Source organism: Argopecten irradians, chromosome 12 (assembly GCF_041381155.1).
Source record: "Argopecten irradians isolate NY chromosome 12, Ai_NY, whole genome shotgun sequence".
Taxonomy (NCBI): Eukaryota; Metazoa; Mollusca; class Bivalvia; order Pectinida; family Pectinidae; genus Argopecten; species Argopecten irradians.
The window spans coordinates 29,656,048-29,678,122 of record NC_091145.1 but is presented as its reverse complement, the minus strand read 5'-3'; the positions used below and the strand labels follow the sequence as shown (position 1 = coordinate 29,678,122).

The window sequence follows — 22,075 nt, the reverse complement described above, 5'->3', positions numbered from 1 at the left end:
TGTGTTTTCATTGGTCAGCTGAACCTAGCCACATCCAATTAGAATTTGATAGCAGAAACTTCATTTTTGACATGATATCCATCAAGGATTGTGGGGATAGTACCGTATTAAATACCCGTGGCTAGCGAAGTTCCTTACAATTTGTCAAGTACATTCTGACGTGTGCAATGTAGTTGTTGATTATTAGAAGTTATAAACTAGCAAAAAATTCCTGAACAAAAACAAAAAACAGAATTACTGATTAAGAACCAGACATTTACTGATTTAATCATTCAAAGAATCATTCTGAAGCTTCCAGGGGTTACTGTCGCTACCATTATATCAACCCCTGGACTATCTTCTAGTAAAATACAGTTCAGGAGAAAAAACTAAAGGCCTGCAGATATTAAGTTAGTGATAGTAACCCTACATCACATGAAGGGACAAACATTCTGATCATACGTTTACTGATTTGGTCAAACGAAGGTCAAACGCAGGACTTGATTATACAAGAAGACTAGCTTTAAAACCAGACGTTTACTAACTTGGGTCAAACGAGGGACCAACTTCAGATCCAGACATTCACCGACTTGTTCATACCTGGAGACTAAGTTTAGAACCAGGGTTTACTGACTTTGACATACGAGGGGACTCGCTTTAGATCCAGACATTCATCGACTTGTTCATACCTTGAGACTAAGTTTAGAACCAGTCATTTACTGACTTGATCATAAGAGGAGACTAACTTCAGAACCAGACATTTACTGAATTGATCATACGAGAGGGCTAACTTCAGAACCAGACATTTAATGACTTGATCATACGAGAGGACTAACTTCAGAACCAGAAATTTAGACTGAATTGATAATACAAGGGGACTCGCTACTCAAAAGTATTCTCCAAGGAAAGAAATAGACATATAATAGTTTTGCCACAAAATTATATACAAGATCATCTAACATTTGCTAAAACATTACAACTTAAAAAGAGATCATATTGTGCCAATGTATGTTCACTATCATCATGCTCAAATGCAGTTTATTGACTAATGCAAGTTTTCATACGAACCAGATAGTGCTCACCCGAAAAAATCATAGAGGGGACTAACTTAGAACCAGACATTTACTGACTTGATCATAAAAGAGGACTAACTTTAGAACCAGACATTTACTGACTTGATCATAAGGGACTAACTTAGAACCAGACATAACTGCTGATCAAAGGAACTTAGAACCAGACTTAACTGACTTGATCATACAAGGGGACTAACTTCAGAACCAGACATTTACTGACTTGATAATACAAGGGGACTAACTTTAGAACCAGACATTTACTGACTTGATCATAAAAGGGGACTAACTTTAGAACCAGACGTTTACTGACTTGATCATACGAGGGGACTAACTTTAGAACCAGACATTTACTGACTTGATCATACGAGGGGGACTAACTTTAGAACCAGACATTTACTGACTTGATCATACAAGGGGACTAACTTCAGAACCAGACATTTACTGACTTGATCATACAAGGGGACTAACTTTAGATCTATGAACCAGACATTTACTGACTTGATCATAAAAGGGGACTAACTTCAGAACCAGACATTTACTGACTTGATCATACGAGGGGACTAACTTTAGAACCAGACATTTACTGACTTTATCATACAAGGGGACTAACTTTAGATCTATGAACCAGACATTTACTGACTTTATCATACAAGGGGACTAACTTTAGATCTATGAACCAGACATTTACTGACTTGATCATACATGGGGACTAACTTCAGAACCAGACATTTACTGACTTGATCATACGAGAGGACTAACTTCAGAACCAGACATTTACTGACTTGATCATATGAGAGGACTAACTTTAGAACCAGACATTTACTGACTTGATCATACGAGAGGACTAACTTCAGAACCAGACATTTACTGACTTGATCATACGAGGGGACTAACTTTAAACCAGACATTTACTGACTTGATTAAGGACTCTTTAGAACCAGACATTTACTGACTTGATCATACGAGGGGACTAACTTCAGAACCAGACATTTACTGACTTGATCATACGAGAGGACTAACTTTAGAACCAGACATTTACTGACTTGATCATTCGAGAGGACTAACTTCAGAACCAGACATTTACTGACTTGATCATACGAGAGGACTAACTTTAGAACCAGACATTTACTGACTTGATCATACAAGGGGACTAACTTTAGAACCAGACATTTACTGACTTGATCATACAAGGGGACTAACTTTAGAACCAGACATTTACTGACTTGATCATAAAAGGGGACTAACTTTAGAACCAGACATTTACTGACTTGATCATACAAGGGGACTAACTTCAGAACCAGACATTTACTGACTTGATCATACAAGGGGACTAACTTAAGAACCAGACATTTACTGACTTGATCATACAAGGGGACTAACTTAAGAACCAGACATTTACTGACTTGATCATACAAGGGGACTAACTTTAGAACCAGACATTTACTGACTTGATCATACGAGGGGACTAACTTTAGAACCAGACATTTACTGACTTGATCATACAAGGGGACTAACTTTAGAACCAGACATTTACTGACTTGATCATACAAGGGGACTAACTTTAGAACCAGACATTAACTGACTTGATCATACAAGGGGACTAACTTTAGAACCAGCCATTTACTGACTTGATCATACAAGGGGACTAACTTAGAACCAGACATTTACTGACTTGATCATACAAGGGGACTAACTTTAGAACCAGACATTTACTGACTTGATCATACAAGGGGACTAACTTATGAACCAGCCATTTACTGACTTGATCATACAAGGGGACTAACTTTAGAACCAGACATTTACTGACTTGATCATATAAGGAGACGTACTTCAGAAGCAGACGACAGAGGCTGAATCATGGCCAAACTCATGATTTCATTTTCTTGTCCGACATCCAGTTGCCACTTAGATAATTAGCATTTATTGCTAGCTTCGTTGCCACTTCTTTTGCTTCTGTTTTTACCTTTGAAGCAGAAGTAACGTTCAGCGTTCCAAACCAATACCTTATCCGAGTCCATGTTTTTGAGTGGTACTCACAAGAACGTCACTTATAAGTCAATGCGTACTCATTTAGATCTAATTTTTCTCCCAACATGGTGTCTTTTATTGCAATGTCAATATATGTAGGTATCACCAACCCATCCACAAACCACGGTAATTCAGTTACAGAGCACCTGAGTAAAACGAAGACCGCAAAGTTGATAACAATATACTCTCGATATTCCAAGGGTTTCGATCACTTACGATCTCTACACTCATGGACTATTTCATAGTAAAACTGAAGGCAGCTCATATGGAAAAAATATTTGAAAACTACGGAGAGAGCGACGCCCAACTTCATAAGCCACAAATCAACCACAGTGTACCGTTATACGGCTCTTTTGATGTACATCAAAGGACTAAATTACCTGTTCTGTTGCCTCCAGTTTTACTTTGAAATAGTCCAGGGGTGTAGAGATCGTATGTGATCGGAACCCCTGGAGTATCGAGGATGATAACAATGAAAACAAACAATAACATTCATCCCAGTTGTTTATTGTCGAAGGTAGAGAAGAGAACAATATTTTCTTAGCAATAGGGTTTCTTAAAATTACTAATGTTTAATGCTAGTTATATGCCGTTATTGCATATCCTTTTGAAATATTATATTCTATACATCAATTGTTGCAACCTATATACAATATACGTTGACATATACTAGCCATAGTGAAGTTATGTTTCCCATTAACACTTGTTGTTTATGTTTATAAACTTCCACTTTTGATGTGAAATTGCCACAACTTTATAGATATACTACTGGTATCAATGGCTTGCGAAATACTAATGATAGGTTGTTATAACGCATGGCCTGAGACCACTATTTTCAACATTCGGCAGCTCAGGAATATCGTGCCAGACGAAACGATTAATCTCTGCCATGAATGATATTACTTATTCCCTATTTTACTAGCTATTGCTGTATTTCATAGTGTTTGGCACATTATAACTTTACAAAAATACGAGTAAACGTCTCGCCATATTCCGTTAATGTTCGGAATTATATTCCGAGAGTTGACGGAATTGTCCGGGATGCTACGATTGTGACTACAAGTTATTAGTATCCTTCTTGCGTGTTATAACTGAGATGACATTTTTAAAATTTTGGCTAGGAGATAAAATCGATGAAAATACATTCTGACTCACGTGGAAGCAATTTGACACACAGCGCGTGATGTGTAGCGTGACAACATGTAAAGACATCAGCATAATAATAATAACTAGTGCACCTGGAAACTCAAAACATCGAAAACTCCATAAACCATACACAAAAATAAAAAATTAGCTCCACAACATCAGTAAAAGTTACGTAAAATTATTGCACATTCATCATTTACCGGTAGCAGCCGACCGATACATTGTCCGTAGATTCCGTTGGTACGGAACCGGTCGAGGAATATCGAATGTTTGCGGAAGCCCGAAAGTTCTATGAAAAGAAACGCGCCTGAACACTTACTTTGACCACAAGCATTAATTTTGAGCTGTTTAATTATTTGCATAGACTTGATAAGAGTAAGAATTCTCAATTTAATCTAATTTTGTATTCGGTAATATACATGCATTACCGACAACAAGCTGTTCATTTGGAAGACAATCTTTGAGCAATGTTGTAATGTTGCAATTGAAACATGATCATTTATAAATGTTACACATATACATATATCTGAATCCCATACGTACTCGTCAATATCACTGACAAAACTTATAAGTAGTGTGAGGACAAAATATGATATGAAAACGAACATACCACCAATTTAATTTCTATATGAGCATACATGTCATTTTTGCTATGAATTATTTTTCAATCACATTTAAACCAAAACCATAGTGTTTATGCATATATATATATATGTATACGACGTCAAGAAATACAAGCTACATTACATGATGATATTACAACTGTCCCGTTTTGAAATGACACTGGGTAATGAGATCTACAGATCTAAACCTGAACTAACATAGGACAATGCACAGCGTACCGTTACCATGACGACAACCGTTATCACTGTCGTATTGTTATAAAATACACGTAATTGATTAATTAATGACCGAAATGATAATATTTCAATTAAAATTGGGTAGATTTTCATCATATACCACATACAGCCAAACCTGTCTCTAAAGAAGAACCAATGGACACAGAAAAATGGTCTTGATACACGGGACATATTGTGTTAAAATTGACCATGATTTGGGACCCCGAGAAAGTGGCCTCAATACAGAGGTGGACGCTAAGACAGGATTGTCTGTACGTTATAATTACATTTGCGCCAAATACAGACAAACGCTTCAGGCATACTATACCTATATCATGACATTTTCCACGATAACAAATAAAAACCATGCCGATTTGGTTTGATTTCCGGTTTTTACATAAAGAAAAATGTACAGAAAAGAAAATGGTATACGTCTGTCATATAAATAACCAAAATAACCCAAACGAGTATATAATTCTTCATAGAAACATTGAAATACAAGTCCCCACGAAAATGTCCGCATTTGCAGTAAGTGATAAGTTCCACAGACATCTTTTACGTAGGCTACCGATTATGACGCATCGAGGAATGTATGAAAACAGTGAATCGCATTTGACTACATAAGGAATACAACGTATGGTTAAATCTCCATAAACAACTCAAACATACATAGTGCTACAATCTATTTCTATTGTTTAAGAAAAATATTTCGTTTCATATAATTCTAATGATTCAATGATATTTTTCTTTTTTATATATATAAAAACATTAAAAGATTGATAAAATAATTTATTTCAACATTCTTGAATTTTTTTTAGAGTGGAGTTAATTGAGTCAATTTAAAAATAATATTCCTATTTTCCCACTTATTCCTTTTATTGATTATTATGATCATTCAATAAATGTCTGTGACCGCCGCGACTAATTTCTTGTTTTTTATTGAAAATGGACAAGATATTAATGCAATAGTTACTGTAAAAAAAAACACCCTGATTTTCAACATGTTTAGATTCGCGCGGTACGAATGTAAATGGCACCTTAACTTTTCTCGTTTTGTATGAACATATTTAGTTAATTTTTCTTAATATCAAATATTTAAAGAATGTGACCATAGTGTTGACAACCTGACACACAATTTTGCATTTTCCACAATTACACGCAAAATTGCACTTTCAAAGTTTTGATTTATGATCTAACCTTTCTTCTTAAATAGCTAAAATAGAACCACGCTAAAAAATCACTTTTCCCAGTATGCTATACAAATAACATATAAAATTAAAAATTGTAGTAAAACATTAAAGATCAATCAACAACAACAACTTCAAAATATTTCTTAAGTACATGTACAAATGTATATTACTACATATCACTTTTTACGCAGACAAATTTGGATCGATGTATATCAATTTACCATTTTCATATTGTTGAATAAAATTATAGTAATTTGTGTTGGAAAGGGCTTCATATCAGTTTGATGACTTGTACCCAATCCCTAATAAAATATGTTTAAACTATACTTTTCAATTACATCAGAACCAGAAAGACTTAAATCATACATACATGTATTATCATTTATATGAATTTGTTTTTTGGAAAAGTTCAATATATTAAATATCGGTTAATTGTTTTGATTCATTTCAATCCCAGTTAAAACGGGTGAATAGCCCTGCATTTCGGAAAAAGACGGGTTACTTAGCTGTTTTTGTTTATTGATATTTCATTATTTAAAAATTTTGATAAACTAATTATCTCATAAAGTTACGCTCCTGAAGCAGGTTTCTCCTTATCATTGGAATCTAATTCATTACTGTCTTTATCACCTTCCTCTTCACCGAAAAATAAATCTAATAAGTCAATTTCTTGTTCATGGTCTTGAGATTTTCCGTTGTCTTTCTTCCTGGAGGGACTAGGTAAATTTCGCACACTTTCGGATTTCTTCTCTTCATTATCGTTTGATAGAATTAAGTCTGATACTGCGCTTACTAATTTTGAAAATAAGGACTGTTGTGATTTATCTTCGTCGTCATCATCATCGTCGTCGTCATCGTCATCATCTACAGATTTCTTAACTCCTTTACATCCATTTTTGTCACACTTTTTAGAATCCTTATCGTCTGGAATTCCATCATTATCGTCGTCGTTGTCTAATTCGTCAGGAATGCCATCGTTGTCATCATCGTCATCTAGAATATCCGGGATACCATCTCCGTCTGAGTCAGCCAGATTGTCCGGAACACCATCTCCGTCAGCATCCGTATCCACATGATCCGGAATGCCATCTCCGTCAGAATCCGGAAGTTTATCAGGCATGCCGTCTCCATCAGCATCTGCGTCTAGATAGTCAGGAATGCCATCTCCATCTGCGTCTTCGTCATCATCTAAAATACCATCGCCGTCATCGTCAGTATCAAAGGCATCTATAGTCCCATCATTATCATCGTCGAAATCTAAATAGTCATTTACGCCGTCGCCATCTGAATCTTCTTCCATAAAGTTTGGAACTCCATCGCCATCGGAATCGGTATCCAAATGGTCAGGAATACCATCATTATCATCGTCGTCGTCTAAAAAAACTGGAATACCGTCACCATCTGTATCGGTCTCTTGGTCGTCAGGAATACCATCGCCATCATCATCGTTATCTAAATGATCAGGAATACCATCGCCGTCGTCATCATCGTCTAAGTAATCAGGAATTCCGTCCCCATCAGTGTCCTTTTCTTTGTCATCTGGTATACCGTCGCCGTCATCGTCATCATCGAGATAATCAGGAATTCCGTCACCATCGCTGTCTTCTTTGTTGTCTGGGATTCCATCGCCGTCATCATCGTTATCTAAATTGTCAGGTATACCGTCACCATCATCATCGTCGTCTAAATAATCGGGGATACCATCTCCATCCGTGTCCTTTTCTTTGTCATCTGGGATTCCATCTCCATCATCGTCATCGTCTAAATGATCTGGAATACCATCTCCATCATCGTCATCATCGAGATAATCCGGGATTCCGTCGCCATCGGTATCCTTTTCTTTATCGTCAGGAATGCCATCATTATCGTCATCGTCGTCTAAATAATCAGGGATTCCATCACCATCACTGTCTTCTTGGTTATCTGGAATTCCATCGCCGTCATCGTCGTCGTCCAGATGATCAGGGATACCATCACCATCATCATCGTCATCCAGATAATCGGGAATTCCGTCGCCATCGGTGTCCTTTTCTTTATCGTCAGATATTCCGTCACCATCATCGTCATCATCTAGTTCATCTGGAATACCGTCGCCATCATCATCGTCGTCCAAATAATCTGGGATACCATCACCATCAGTATCCTTTTCTTTATCATCTGGTACGCCATCATTATCATCGTCGTCATCTAGATGATCAGGAATTCCGTCACCATCACTGTCTTCCTGGTCGTCTGGAATTCCATCGCCATCATCGTCATTGTCCACGTCATCAGGTATACCATCACCATCATCATCGTCATCAAGGTAATCGGGGATTCCATCGCCATCGGTATCTATTTCTTGGTCATCAGGGATACCATCATTATCGTCATCGTCGTCTAAATAATCAGGAATTCCATCACCATCACTGTCTTCTTGGTTATCTGGAATTCCATCGCCGTCATCGTCGTCGTCCAGATGATCAGGGATACCATCACCATCATCATCGTCATCCAGATAATCGGGAATTCCGTCGCCATCGGTGTCCTTTTCTTTATCGTCAGATATTCCGTCACCATCATCGTCATCATCTTCGTCATCTGGAATACCGTCGCCATCATCGTCGTCATCTAAATAATCTGGAATACCGTCTCCATCTGTGTCTTTTTCTTTATCATCTGGAATTCCATCACCGTCATCATCATTATCTTGGTCATCTGGGATACCATCGCCATCATCATCGTCGTCGAGATAATCAGGAATACCATCGCCGTCTGTATCTTTCTCTTTGTCATCAGGAATACCATCGCCGTCATCGTCATCGTCCAAATGATCAGGGATACCGTCTCCATCACTGTCCTCTTGGTCATCAGGGATACCATCGCCATCATCATCGTCGTCGAGATAATCAGGAATACCGTCGCCGTCTGTATCTTTCTCTTTATCATCAGGAATCCCGTCACCATCATCGTCATTATCAAGGTAATCTGGAATACCATCGCCATCGCTGTCTTCTTGGTTATCTGGGATACCATCGCCGTCATCATCGTCATCTAAATGGTCCGGAATTCCATCATTATGGTCATCGTCGTCAAGGTAATCTGGAATTCCATCACCGTCGGTATCCCTTTCTTTGTCGTCAGGAATACCATCATTGTCATCGTCGTCATCTAAATAATCTGGAATACCGTCGCCATCGCTGTCTTCCTGATCATCAGGAATACCATCGCCGTCGTCGTCATCATCAAATTCATCGGGAATGCCATCATTGTCGTCGTCATCGTCAAGGTAATCTGGAATTCCATCACCATCCGTATCTTTTTCTTTGTCGTCAGGAATACCATCATTGTCATCGTCGTCATCTAAATAATCTGGAATACCGTCGCCATCGCTATCTTCCTGATCATCAGGTATACCATCGCCGTCGTCATCATTATCTAAGTGGTCGGGGATTCCATCGCCATCATCGTCATCATCTATATAATCAGGAATCCCATCACCGTCAGTGTCCTTTTCCTTATCATCTTCGATACCATCGCCATCATCATCGTCATCTAAATGATCAGGTATACCATCGCCATCATCATCGTCATCAAGATAATCTGGAATGCCATCGCCATCTGTGTCTGTCTCCTTATCATCAGAAATACCATCACCATCATCGTCGTCATCCAAGTGATCGGGAATACCGTCTCCATCCTTATCTTCCTGGTCATCAGGGATTCCATCACCATCATCATCTTTATCTAAATGGTCCTGAACTCCGTCTCCATCATCGTCGTCATCTAGGTAATCTGGTATGCCATCGCCATCTGTATCCTTTTCTTTGTCGTCTGGGATACCATCGCCATCATCATCGTCGTCCAAGTTATCTGGAATACCATCACCATCACTGTCTTCCTGGTCATCAGGAATTCCGTCACCGTCATCATCATCATCATCTAACTCATCTGGAATGCCATCTCCATCATCGTCATCATCGAGGTAATCAGGGATCCCGTCCCCATCTGTATCCTTTTCCTTATCGTCTGTTATACCATCACCATCATCATCGTCGTCCAAGTGATCTGGAATTCCATCGCCATCATCGTCATCGTCCAGATAATCGGGGATTCCATCACCGTCTGTGTCTTTTTCTTGATCGTCTGGGATACCATCGCCATCATCGTCTTTATCCAAATAATCTGGAATTCCATCTCCATCACTGTCTTCTTGGTTATCGGGAATACCATCACCATCATCGTCATCGTCTAAATGATCAGGAATACCATCGCCATCATCGTCATCGTCCAGATAGTCGGGAATTCCATCGCCATCTGTGTCCTTTTCTTTATCGTCAGGAATACCATCACCATCATCGTCATCGTCTAAATGATCAGGAATACCATCGCCATCACTATCTTCCTGACTATCTGGGATTCCATCTCCATCATCATCGTCATCTAAATGGTCCGGAATTCCATCATTATCGTCATCATCATCGAGGTAATCTGGAATTCCATCACCGTCGGTATCCTTTTCTTTGTCGTCAGGGATACCATCATTATCGTCATCATCATCGTCTAAATAATCAGGAATTCCATCACCATCACTGTCTTCTTGGTTATCTGGAATTCCATCGCCATCATCGTCGTCATCTAGCTCATCTGGAATCCCATCGTTATCATCATCGTCATCAAGATAATCGGGAATTCCGTCGCCATCGGTATCCTTTTCTTTGTCGTCAGTAATACCATCGCCATCATCATCGTCATCAAGGTAATCTGGGATTCCGTCGCCGTCACTATCCTCAAGATTATCAGGAATTCCGTCTCCATCATCGTCGTCATCTAACTCATCTGGAATTCCATCATTGTCGTCGTCATCATCAAGATAATCAGGTATGCCATCGCCATCTGTGTCCTTTTCCTTATCGTCTGAAATACCATCGCCATCATCGTCGTCATCTAAGTCGTCTGGAATGCCGTCGCCATCATCGTCGTCATCAAGGTAATCGGGGATTCCATCGCCGTCAGTGTCCTTTTCTTTATCGTCATCAATACCATCGCCATCATCGTCACTGTCTAAATGATCTGGGATACCGTCGCCATCATCATCGTCATCAAGGTAGTCTGGAATTCCATCGCCATCTGTGTCCTTTTCCTTGTCGTCTGGAATACCATCACCATCGGCATCATCGTCCAAATGATCCGGAATTCCATCATTATCATCATCGTCGTCCAGATAGTCAGGAATTCCATCACCGTCTGTGTCTTTTTCTTTATCATCAGGGATTCCATCTCCGTCAGCATCGTCATCTAAATGATCTGGAATACCGTCGCCATCATCATCGTCATCAAGATAGTCGGGAATCCCATCGCCATCTGTGTCCTTTTCCTTATCGTCGGGAATACCATCGCCATCATCGTCATCGTCTAAATGATCTGGAATTCCATCACCGTCGCTGTCCTCTTGGTCATCTGGAATACCATCGCCGTCATCGTCATCGTCTAAATGATCTGGGATACCGTCGTTGTCGTCGTCATCATCCAGATAATCGGGAATTCCGTCACCGTCTGTGTCCTTCTCCTTATCGTCGGGAATACCATCACCATCGGCATCATCGTCCAAGTAATCTGGAATACCATCCCCATCACTGTCTTCTTGGTTATCTGGGATACCATCGCCGTCATCATCGTCATCTAAATGGTCCGGAATTCCATCATTATCGTCATCGTCATCGAGATAATCCGGAATTCCATCACCGTCTGTATCCTTTTCTTTGTCATCAGGGATACCATCGCCATCATCGTCGTCATCGAGACTATCGGGTATACCATCACCATCTGAATCTTCGAGGTTATCAGGTATGCCATCGCCATCATTATCTTCATCCAAATAATCAGGAATTCCATCGCCGTCATCATCATCATCTAAATAGTCTGGTACACCGTCTCCATCTGTATCGATTTCTTCCTTGTCTGGAATTCCATCACCATCATCGTCATTGTCTTGGCCGTCTGGAATCCCGTCGCCATCGCTATCCTCTTCATCATCAGGAATACCGTCTCCATCATCGTCGTCATCTAAATGATCAGGAATTCCATCATTATCATCATCATCATCGAGATAATCCGGAATCCCATCGCCGTCTGTGTCCTTTTCTTTGTCATCTGGAATACCATCGCCGTCATCGTCGTTGTCTAAGTGATCCGGGATACCATCTCCATCGGAATCTTTCATCCCTTTACACCCGCCATCTTTATCGCAGTACTCCTCCTTGTCTGGTTTTCCATCTCCATCGTCGTCGTTATCTTCTGAATCTGGAATACCATCATTATCATCGTCGTTGTCCTCGTTGTCTGGAATACCATCGCCGTCGCTGTCCTCTTCTTTTCCAAACCACAGCAGCTTCCGGCCGTGACAGCTCGTACAGGTTTCCTGAAATAAAATCAAAACTTGCGTTCTAAGTATTCCTTCATCAAAGCATGTGATGTTATTACACGCTGTCGAAATTCCCACTTAATTACATTAAACTTGTCTTCGTCTATTTATTTAGTAAATGGCCGTTATGATTTTTCATAGGTTGGAATAAATTAAGGATGATCTTGAATATTTTTTTATGTTATGGAGATATAACACAAAAATTTGAGTGTACTCTAAATATACCGCGAAGCAGATTATGACGAGAGTACACTCAGAATTTTGTGTTATATCGATCTCCATAACATGAAAAAATATTCAAATTAATCCTTATAATTCAATTAACTAAAGATAATCTCTCCAACATTGTCTATGAAATCATTACGCCGTTATCTCACCCAATCATAAGCGACATGACAAACGGCGAAGTCATTGTCCCTTTTATGGGCTGATACAGTAAACCTTTAAAGTTGTATGGTCTATAACTTTCGCTCTTTTGGTCATAGTGAAAACTGTTTAAGTGTTATACATATTTTTCTCCGTCTGTTTGAGGTTTAAACTTTCTAATTTTACCACTTTTTATAAAGTTGCAGCACTGGAAGTATCTTTAATTATAAAAGTAACAAATCTTTTCAACGTGTACCCGTGAAAAATAGGCTCGAAAGATGCCGAATCATTCCGAACTCTTCCGAACATCGTCGCGACAATCTCGATTTAAAACGAGAGTTGTGAAACCAAGAGAAAATATCAATAATCTTTCATAAAAAAAATATGTGGTCGACCTCATCAGACTCTATCTACAAAGAAAATAATGCTCGCACATTACAATATTTGATACACACAACATTTTACGGTAATGTGTAAATTGGATGTTTCAAATACTCATACTAGCATGATTTGCTCATAAAGGCCAGAAGGAAAACGTAAACAAACACATGTGTGCTTACGCTAGTTACCTGGCTCACCACGTGCAGGTCGTGTCGTACGTCAGTCACGTGATACGATTAGGAATCCGACAAAACCCGAAGTCACTGAACATGGCGGTGATTGAAGGCGCTTTATTCAAAACCAGGAATATATGATTCCTAGATTTTGGCTCTCTTATAGGCCGACATATGCTTTTGGGGAGCTAAATCATCAAGTTACATGTCAATGTTTAAATATCAAATGTTTAAGTTACATATCGTTACAGTGAAATTAGCAGCAATACAACTTTAAGCCAATGAAAATCCTTGTTAGAAGCAAAATTGAATTATTTCTCAATTAATTAAAATTAAAGAATTTGTAGTAACATGTGAACTTTTGGATAACAAAAGAAAGTGAAAGTATTCATATACTGTGATGAGGTGATTAGACCTTGCTATGTCAGTGATTTATTCTGTAAATTGTCTGTCGTATTATTATTATTTTTTTTTTATTTATTTTTTTTTGCTTTTTGAACTATCTATTTCTAAAAGATTAAAGCAACGTTAAATTATCGACGTAATTTTGATCCCCTAGCTGTATTTGCCCGCATTATAACCTTTTGGGAAAATGATTTTCCAAAACCACTTTGAGTTCGGACACAAGACTACAATTTAATATGTACCAAATGCTGAGATGATTTTAGGCTATGCATAATAATTATTGGATGCTAATAAAAGCTGCTCTATGTGAAAAGGTTTAAAACAGGGGTAAAAAGGAAATAGCAGTATGCCTTCCAATCTTGATTTTAAATAACAGGATCATTTTTTAAACTGGAGTAAGCTCGAAGTTTTTGAGAGAACGAACTTCTCCTTGATATTAGTTTATGGTTCTGCAATACAATAATAGGTCGAGAAAACTAGCGAAGACCATTTAATATTGCTTAACCTAACAAATGACATGCTGAAAAAAGACCATGCAGGTATTACATGTACGAGTAAAAGAATATAATTCACTATATGATAAGTGTCTGTTTTTACTTAGCATGCCGGATAGGGTTAAAAACTTGCATGTTCCAATTAGCATACAAAAAAAAAAAAAAAAAAAAAAAACAACAAAAAAACAAAACAAAAAATAAAAACCGAAAAAAACCAGTGAATGCATTTATTTTGTAAAATCTATATTTTCATAATGTTTTTATAATTGAAATCGCGATGGCTTTTACATATATATGTAGTTGCTAATTACACTTTTTGACGATTCTTTGTATGTCTAGTTTCGTGGCTAAGAGCAAAACCTACAAATAATTTCCACGTATGCGATATCTTTATTTCTGGTACTTATGATGTGTATGTCTACAGTGTATAAAACATCATTACGTTAAAATCAAAGGCCCACAAATACATTTTTGAAACGTAATATCGGCGTTACTTCATTTTACTGAAAATAAGTGATTATGCATGAAGTAATTCTTGTTACTAATATACGTGTAGCATGCATGATGTTCAATACCAATTCCACAACTTACTTCTTTGTTATTTTAAAGTATTACTAACCTGTTCATTGTTGTTGTCAATTGTCAGTTTTTGACCCTCGACGAAACAGAGATATATGTATAAAGAAAGAATGCATGCCAAATAGCGACGGAATTTCATCTGTGGACTTCAACATTCTCGTTGGTCTTTTGTTTTTCGTGCGAGGAGTTTCGTGTGAAATCTCAGAGCACCATATTTAATTCTTCAATTGCCTCTGTTTACTTTTGATGCTCCGTTTGTTGTATGTAGACGTTTAAACAGCTTGCTATCTTCTACTAGTTCTCCGTAGCTTTTGGTTGCTAATGGCCTTTTCCTTACGTTCTCAAATAACCTTTTTCTTGAGCTCCATTGGGAATGCTTTTTACCCTTTGTCTAGATGGTGTGGGTTGCATGGCAACATAATACTCAATACTTAATATTAGACCAAATTTAGTAATGCATACAGCACTCAGTGTCATTTCCCGTACGAATATACATAAAAACTTTTAATGGTTGCAGTAATTTACGTGGGTTCATATTTTTACTTGTTCACTTTCTTAAGCTTTTCACAATTTTCCAATTTGTGGTACCGACTCGGAAGTCAAGAACCAAGCTTTAGATACAGCTACCGTATCTTACCGTATAAGCTGCTACATTTCCCCTGAAAATCGGGAGTGCGACCTATACACCAGTGGTATAACCGGCAAAATTCCCATAAAATCCAATATTTTGTCAACTCGGTACCTTTTAGTGACAATAGCTCAAAAACGAGCACATGGACATATGTTTTTATTCCATTTTCTTTTATGGTATGAACTCCTATTTCCAAAAATATATATGAGAAAAAAAGTTTAATACAAGAAAATTTTGAATTCTCAGATGAAAATAACCACATATCAAAAGCACATCCTTTGAGACGTTGTGATTCACATGTGAAATCGCAGGTTTTACTCGTCAGTTTAGCAAAGTTAAACATTAGAATAATCTCGGGAAACGTGTGTAAAATAAAGAATATGAACTGGAAATTAATATAATAAACATGAATATAATTACGAACCAGAAGCATTCGAAATAATTCAGGGAAAATCGGCCGAAAGGAGCGCGGTAAAATCTTATGGTCGTCACAGACATTTTTGAGATAATTCTGTACTCCCAACAAAATATGAATTATAGAAATATCGAAAGATACACTGAGACACCCATCCTCAATACTCAAGAGGTTACTGTGGTCGTAACGACAGTGATAGTAACCCCTGTAATTTCGAAAATGTGAGAGACCTTATACAGCTTGTTCAAGCTCAAGAAAAGGAATTGGTTTTTTTTTTGTCCTCTGGTCAGGGCCTGTGTAAAAATTCCATTTAATCAAAAGTATTTATGCAAATCATCAACGAGAGGTCTAGTTCAATTCTGTTGTTGTGATTAATATATGACCAAGTGAGGATGTCTATGGAGGCTTCAGTGAGAGAGTATTATGTAAGGAAATAGGTCCTGAAGCCACCAGGAGACAGGTTTGTTTTTATTAGTTTAACATCCTATTAACAACCAGGGTCATCCAAGGACATGCGAGGTTTGTTGGTGGAGGAAAGCTGGAGTACGTGGAGAAAAACCATTGACCAAAGGCCAGTACCTGGCAACTGCCCCAGATAGGATTCAAACTTAGAACCCAGAGGTGGAGGACTTGTGGAAATATGTTGGGACATCTTAACCACTCGGCCACCACTCGCCCCAAATTATTAGAGTATCTAAAACCCAGCCTTGTGTTCGTTTTTTTTAAAAATCAGATTTAATTATTGTTCTAAGGGATAGGTCTTATAAGTCATAGTAGTATGTAGGGTTTTCTTGTTATCCGACGTGACGGATCAGAATGATTTATAGTCATCGTGCTTAAATAACCAAAATAGTTAGGATATTGATATTTTGCTGGTAGGATACTGGGATGAAGGGCTACAAAGTCTGTTCAAATGAAGAACATTGACCTTCAGTCAAGGTCACAAAGGCTAAAAAAATAAACTGACCATTTTCAAGGTCAAAAGGTATCACTGACAAAGAGTGTCAGAATCATAAGATAGTAATTAACAAGCTATCTATTCCATATGACCTTGGCCAATATTCAAAGTCACAGGGTAAAATGTATCAAAAACAAGGTCATTGTGATTCAAAGTCACAAAAGATGAAGAACGAAATTTCAGGAAAATTCTGATCGTAAAAAACCTAGTATTTGGTTGCATTTGCTAAATCCGGGTTCCAAAAATGCTAAATGTATACCGTACTGTATAGCGTTTTAATTTTGTGGAGTAAGTATTTCTCAGTTTACCATACAGGCATATTTACGAAGGTCAAATATTGTTATACACTTATTCGTGTTATTCTTTTAGGTCAATAAACTTCTGAATTTCCTTGGTGTTAAGAATTCGTAGACTTTAGTTGAAACTGGCATAAAGCAAAAATAAATCACCCCTGAAATTTACCTTTATACAGTATATAATTCAAATCTCAAAATTACATGCAGGAATTACAAGGAAAATTTGGTAGAATTCAACACAATACAATGCATAAAAGAAAGAAACATTTTATTACAAAATGTGAATGTTTATTCCTGAAGATCACAAACAGTTTATAGCTCAAAAACAAAATGCTAGCACAAAGTAAATGGTGTATAATAGAAAGTACCTAATAGTTCAGGTGTAACGAGTCCTACTTCCATACTTATTATACCTGGAATGATGATTTAATTGGTTCCCTTGATTCTATTTATAGTAACAACCTTCGTAACACCCTAATCACTGCATCGTAAACCCAACATTTTATCCGGTTAATAACACAAAATACATGCATAGATGCATATTTTAAGGTGAGTTGAGGGAATCAAAATTTATATAACTCACAGTTCCCATAACAACAAGCATATCAGTCGGACAACATTAAACCAACTATTTGGGGTTTTTAAGTACTATATCACAATCGTACGAGTTAAAGCAATCTAAAGCAGATAAGAAAATTGATTTGCGAATACGATTTTTGTGCTGCAAGTACAATCATCTATATGAATCTATTTCAAACACTTCAATACTTTTAGTTAAAAAAATACTTTGCACTTCAGAGTGGAATTCAATATTTTTCAAGAGAAAACCTGCACTAATATGATCGTTATTCTTTCACATTCATATACATCGCACACACAAACAATGATAATGTCAACATTCTTTCAATCACAACGCTTTCAGTCAACATGTTAACACAAATATTACATTCATTCCATGGTGAGAATCAGCTGAAGATATCATATTGCAACACTTAAAACGTTTTCAAAGTTTCATGATGAAAATTGTTTATCTTCTTGATATCTTGTCATGCTAAAATATAATAATAAGTTATTCTAAATTGATCTCTTGGTTACAACTCGTCATGTCCTTCTTCTTCCGCATCTTCATTCTGGAACGAGAGATAGGAGAAATGGCACATAACACACAGGTTCAACTCACAGGGCCACAAAGTCTGCTAACCTCTACCCCTACCAACCAATATCATTTAAACAGAGTGTAATAACAGATCTACAAGCTTTCACTTCCGTAAAATACAAGAATCTGAACATTCTACACTATATTCATTATTGTACAGTGGATTCAGATACAGATTATAGTAAGTAGGACTAGTTGTTACTACTACATCACCACTTAATGTCCTCTAAATAATTCACAATACTTCTAAAACAACTGAAAAATATCTTTGACAATGTTTTTTTATCATACAAGAAATCTTTTGATCTCGAAAATCACAACACTATCCAAATGCATATGTAATTGCTTGTGATGTATAATTATATAGTCTGCTAGTATTTCATTTGCATGTGTGTAGATTTGTGTGTTTCTGAATATGCTGTAGCCTTTAAAGCTGATTATAGGACTATATATAGTTATTCCTTCTACAATGTCAAAGAGTACAATATAACTGCCATAAAACAATTTCCAATATTGATGTGAACCTGTATCAATATATCCCTCTGACTTAATCAGCATAAAAATGTTTCAACTCTGATTTATAAATAAAGAACTAACTGCCATTTTGCCATCACCAACCACTAGCCAAATAGAGACCTCAAGATCTAAGGGAAGATAATATCCCCTAACAGTATCATAATGAACTATTCCAAGTCATAATAGCATAGCTGGAATGGTCCATTATGAGTTATGACAGAGGGGACAACGTTCAGCCTGTGTATAATGTATTTCCTCTCCCATCACAGTAAGTCTTTGCCTGGTATCATTCAACTTAGCACATCCCTACCCATTGATTAAAATCTTCATTTAGGTTAGTAAAATCTCTAATATGTCAAAATTATGGTATCAGTTTGTGCATCGACTCAAATTTGATAAATTTCTATACATTCACATGCACTTTCTCTTACGGTGTTCATTTCTATTCTATTTCTATCATGCAAAAATGTTAAAACTTTTTTTTTTTAAATTGATAATTTTTTTCTCTCCCTCTGCATATGAGTTCAAAATGCAGTGAACTAGCAAACATTTGACCTTCACAGGCCAACACAAATCAAACTTGGAGAATTCAACACAAACCGAACATGGCAAAGCAGCATGGTGTATGATGGGAGATGGAAATAACACACACATCAAACGTCACAGGTCAAATGACATGCAAATGGCAGTTAGAAACAAAATTCTTGTAAAGTCTTAATATGTTGAGGTTGTTATCAATACATCAAATTTCTATTAAGTTTATTTTCCTGACGTTATTGATCAAAGATTTAGTTTTTGAAAGCTTCAAAGTAAAATGTATACCCAAGTTAATTGTTTTTTAGTCGACAAAATTTTTCTGGTACCTTTGTTGGTATTCACTTTCATTTTTTATACCAAATGAAATGAAAAATTGTATCTCTATTTTTTTGCAAACCCTGTATCTTTTTGATTGTTTTATTGAAGATTTTTTTTTTTCATATTTCACTAGTGTTTTTCTGCAATTAATAAAATGAGTTTGTTTACAATATCCTGATGCAACTTATATGTAGAAACTACAGAGGTTGTTTGTGTACAATATCCTGATGCAACTTATATGTAGAAACTACAAAGGTTGTCTGAGGTGAATGCTGTATCTAACACCGTTGTTAAAGGTGAAGGTCATTGTCTCTTTGTTGTCGACCTTTGCTGTAGTATGTATTATGTGACGATGAGACTATATGTCATGCCTTACCTGTTCAGCATCTTCACTGCTCACTTCTTCTGCTTCCTCATCACCAGCAGCTTCCTCTTCCTCAAAGTTTGGTAACTCATCCACCTGGATTCAACAATGAAAATAATCAACATTGAAGATAGGGGATTGTTAATAATTGTAGACTTCTGTTTCCACAGTGAGAGAGAAAGGGTAGGAAAAATTCCATGTCTCGCATGTACATGAGAACGATAATGTAAAAAAGATTCAATAGTATCATGAATGTGTTTGTCAAGGAGGTATTTATGAACAACATTTACTTATCACAGCAGGGAAGTCTATACAATCCTGGTTACGAAATTTACCACATGGATTTTTTTTTTATCTAGCATTGATGACTAAAAAGACTTTGTGATTGTCACTATCTATCTATAATTTACCTCAGCATTTGCTGGAATGTCTAAAGATGTTCTCAGCATTGCTTCGATTCTCTTGGCGAATGTTGCAGAGTCTTTGATTGCGAATCCAGATCGGAGGGTGGCGGTGTCGTACAAAATGAGAGCTAGATCTTTAGCACCCTCATCTTCTGCCTCTACCTTAGTTTTCAGTTCCTTGATGAGAGGGTGACCGGGGTTGATTTCAAGGGTTTTCTTCTGGGTTGCATAGTAACTGATGAGGAGAGAAAAACAGTACAATTTTAAACATATAATTTTATTACAAACCCTTATCAAATCTAGAATTACTGAGTATCTATTATGTCAATATACCTAAACTAGGTCAAAAAGCATTTCTAACATAGTATGTTTCAACCGTCATTTCTAAGACTTTTGATTCAATTGCTATCCCCATCAAGGTCACAATGGCTAACTAGTAAAGATGTTCCAACAATTCACCACTAGTACTCCACTTCCGAGTTCCGAGATATATTCGGGTCAGTTGTAAGGTACAGAGAATAGTTTAGTGGTTTTTTGCTGGGTATTCCGCCTTTTGTCCACCTACTAAACTTGTCACGTTCTTAAATGACCCTGGCTGTTAATAGGACATAGACCCTAAAACCTATCAGTGCCAGAAACACAACACCTTATAATCGAAGAAGAGACAAAACAGCACTCACTCAGAAGTGGGATCCTTAGCCTTGGCATAGGCTTGAGATTTCATGATCCTCTCCATGTTTCCTGACCAGCCGTACTGGCTAGCGACCAGAGCACATGGTGACTGGCTCAGTCTCTCAGAGACAGTGGCCTTCTCAATCATGTCCTTGAGCCCTTCGTCCTTCAGCCATGTAGTCAGGGGTTCGTACTCCTTCTGTAGTTCCTCCTTTGTTTCCTTTGCCTTCTCGCTGTCGCCGTCCAGTTTAAGACCTTCCTTAGCAACGTTCTGGAATTTCTTTCCATCAAATTCAGGTAAGGACTGTATGCAGTATTCATCAACTGGCTCTACGAGGTACAGGACTTCGTAACCTTTCTTCAATAGTCGTTCAACAAATGGAGATTGCTCAACCTGTAAGAAAAAATAAAATCTTATGAAAATCAAAATGAACAGAGTGTTAGAAAAAATTCATATTATAAACTACAAATTTTGCACAAAAATATTCTTCCACATGTTTTGTTTTGCTTTAAACAGTTTTGTGGCTTTGCCATTGTATGTAAGCATTGATGTCACTATTTTTTAATTTTATCGGGGTATGAAAAAAAAATTTGTTTGCAAACTGTGTGAATCCGCGTATCATAACCCGATAAAATTAAAAAATAGTGACATCAATACTCATTTTTTTTTTTTTATAATTCTTTTATTTTTAAATCTTATTGGTATTACAATTAATCATCTATATCTAATATCATTTAATTCAATGCTTTTT

General features: G+C 37.2%; 1 protein-coding gene across 1 annotated transcript in view; it reads right to left on the bottom strand.

Annotated features, from left to right (window-relative positions):
• Nucleotides 1-3,571: 3,571 nt before the first annotated feature.
• The window catches only part of LOC138336890 (uncharacterized), a 46,780-nt gene continuing 28,276 nt past the window's right edge, over nt 3,572-22,075 (bottom strand). Inside the window, exons 11-15 of the mRNA XM_069286508.1 lie at nt 21,332-21,717; nt 20,658-20,886; nt 20,260-20,343; nt 14,404-14,409; nt 3,572-12,655 (exon numbers count right to left, since the gene is read on the bottom strand). Coding sequence (XP_069142609.1) covers nt 6,824-12,655; nt 14,404-14,409; nt 20,260-20,343; nt 20,658-20,886; nt 21,332-21,717 — 6,537 coding nt within the window. The 3' untranslated portion in view covers nt 3,572-6,823. The remainder of the gene's footprint in view (nt 12,656-14,403; nt 14,410-20,259; nt 20,344-20,657; nt 20,887-21,331; nt 21,718-22,075) is intronic.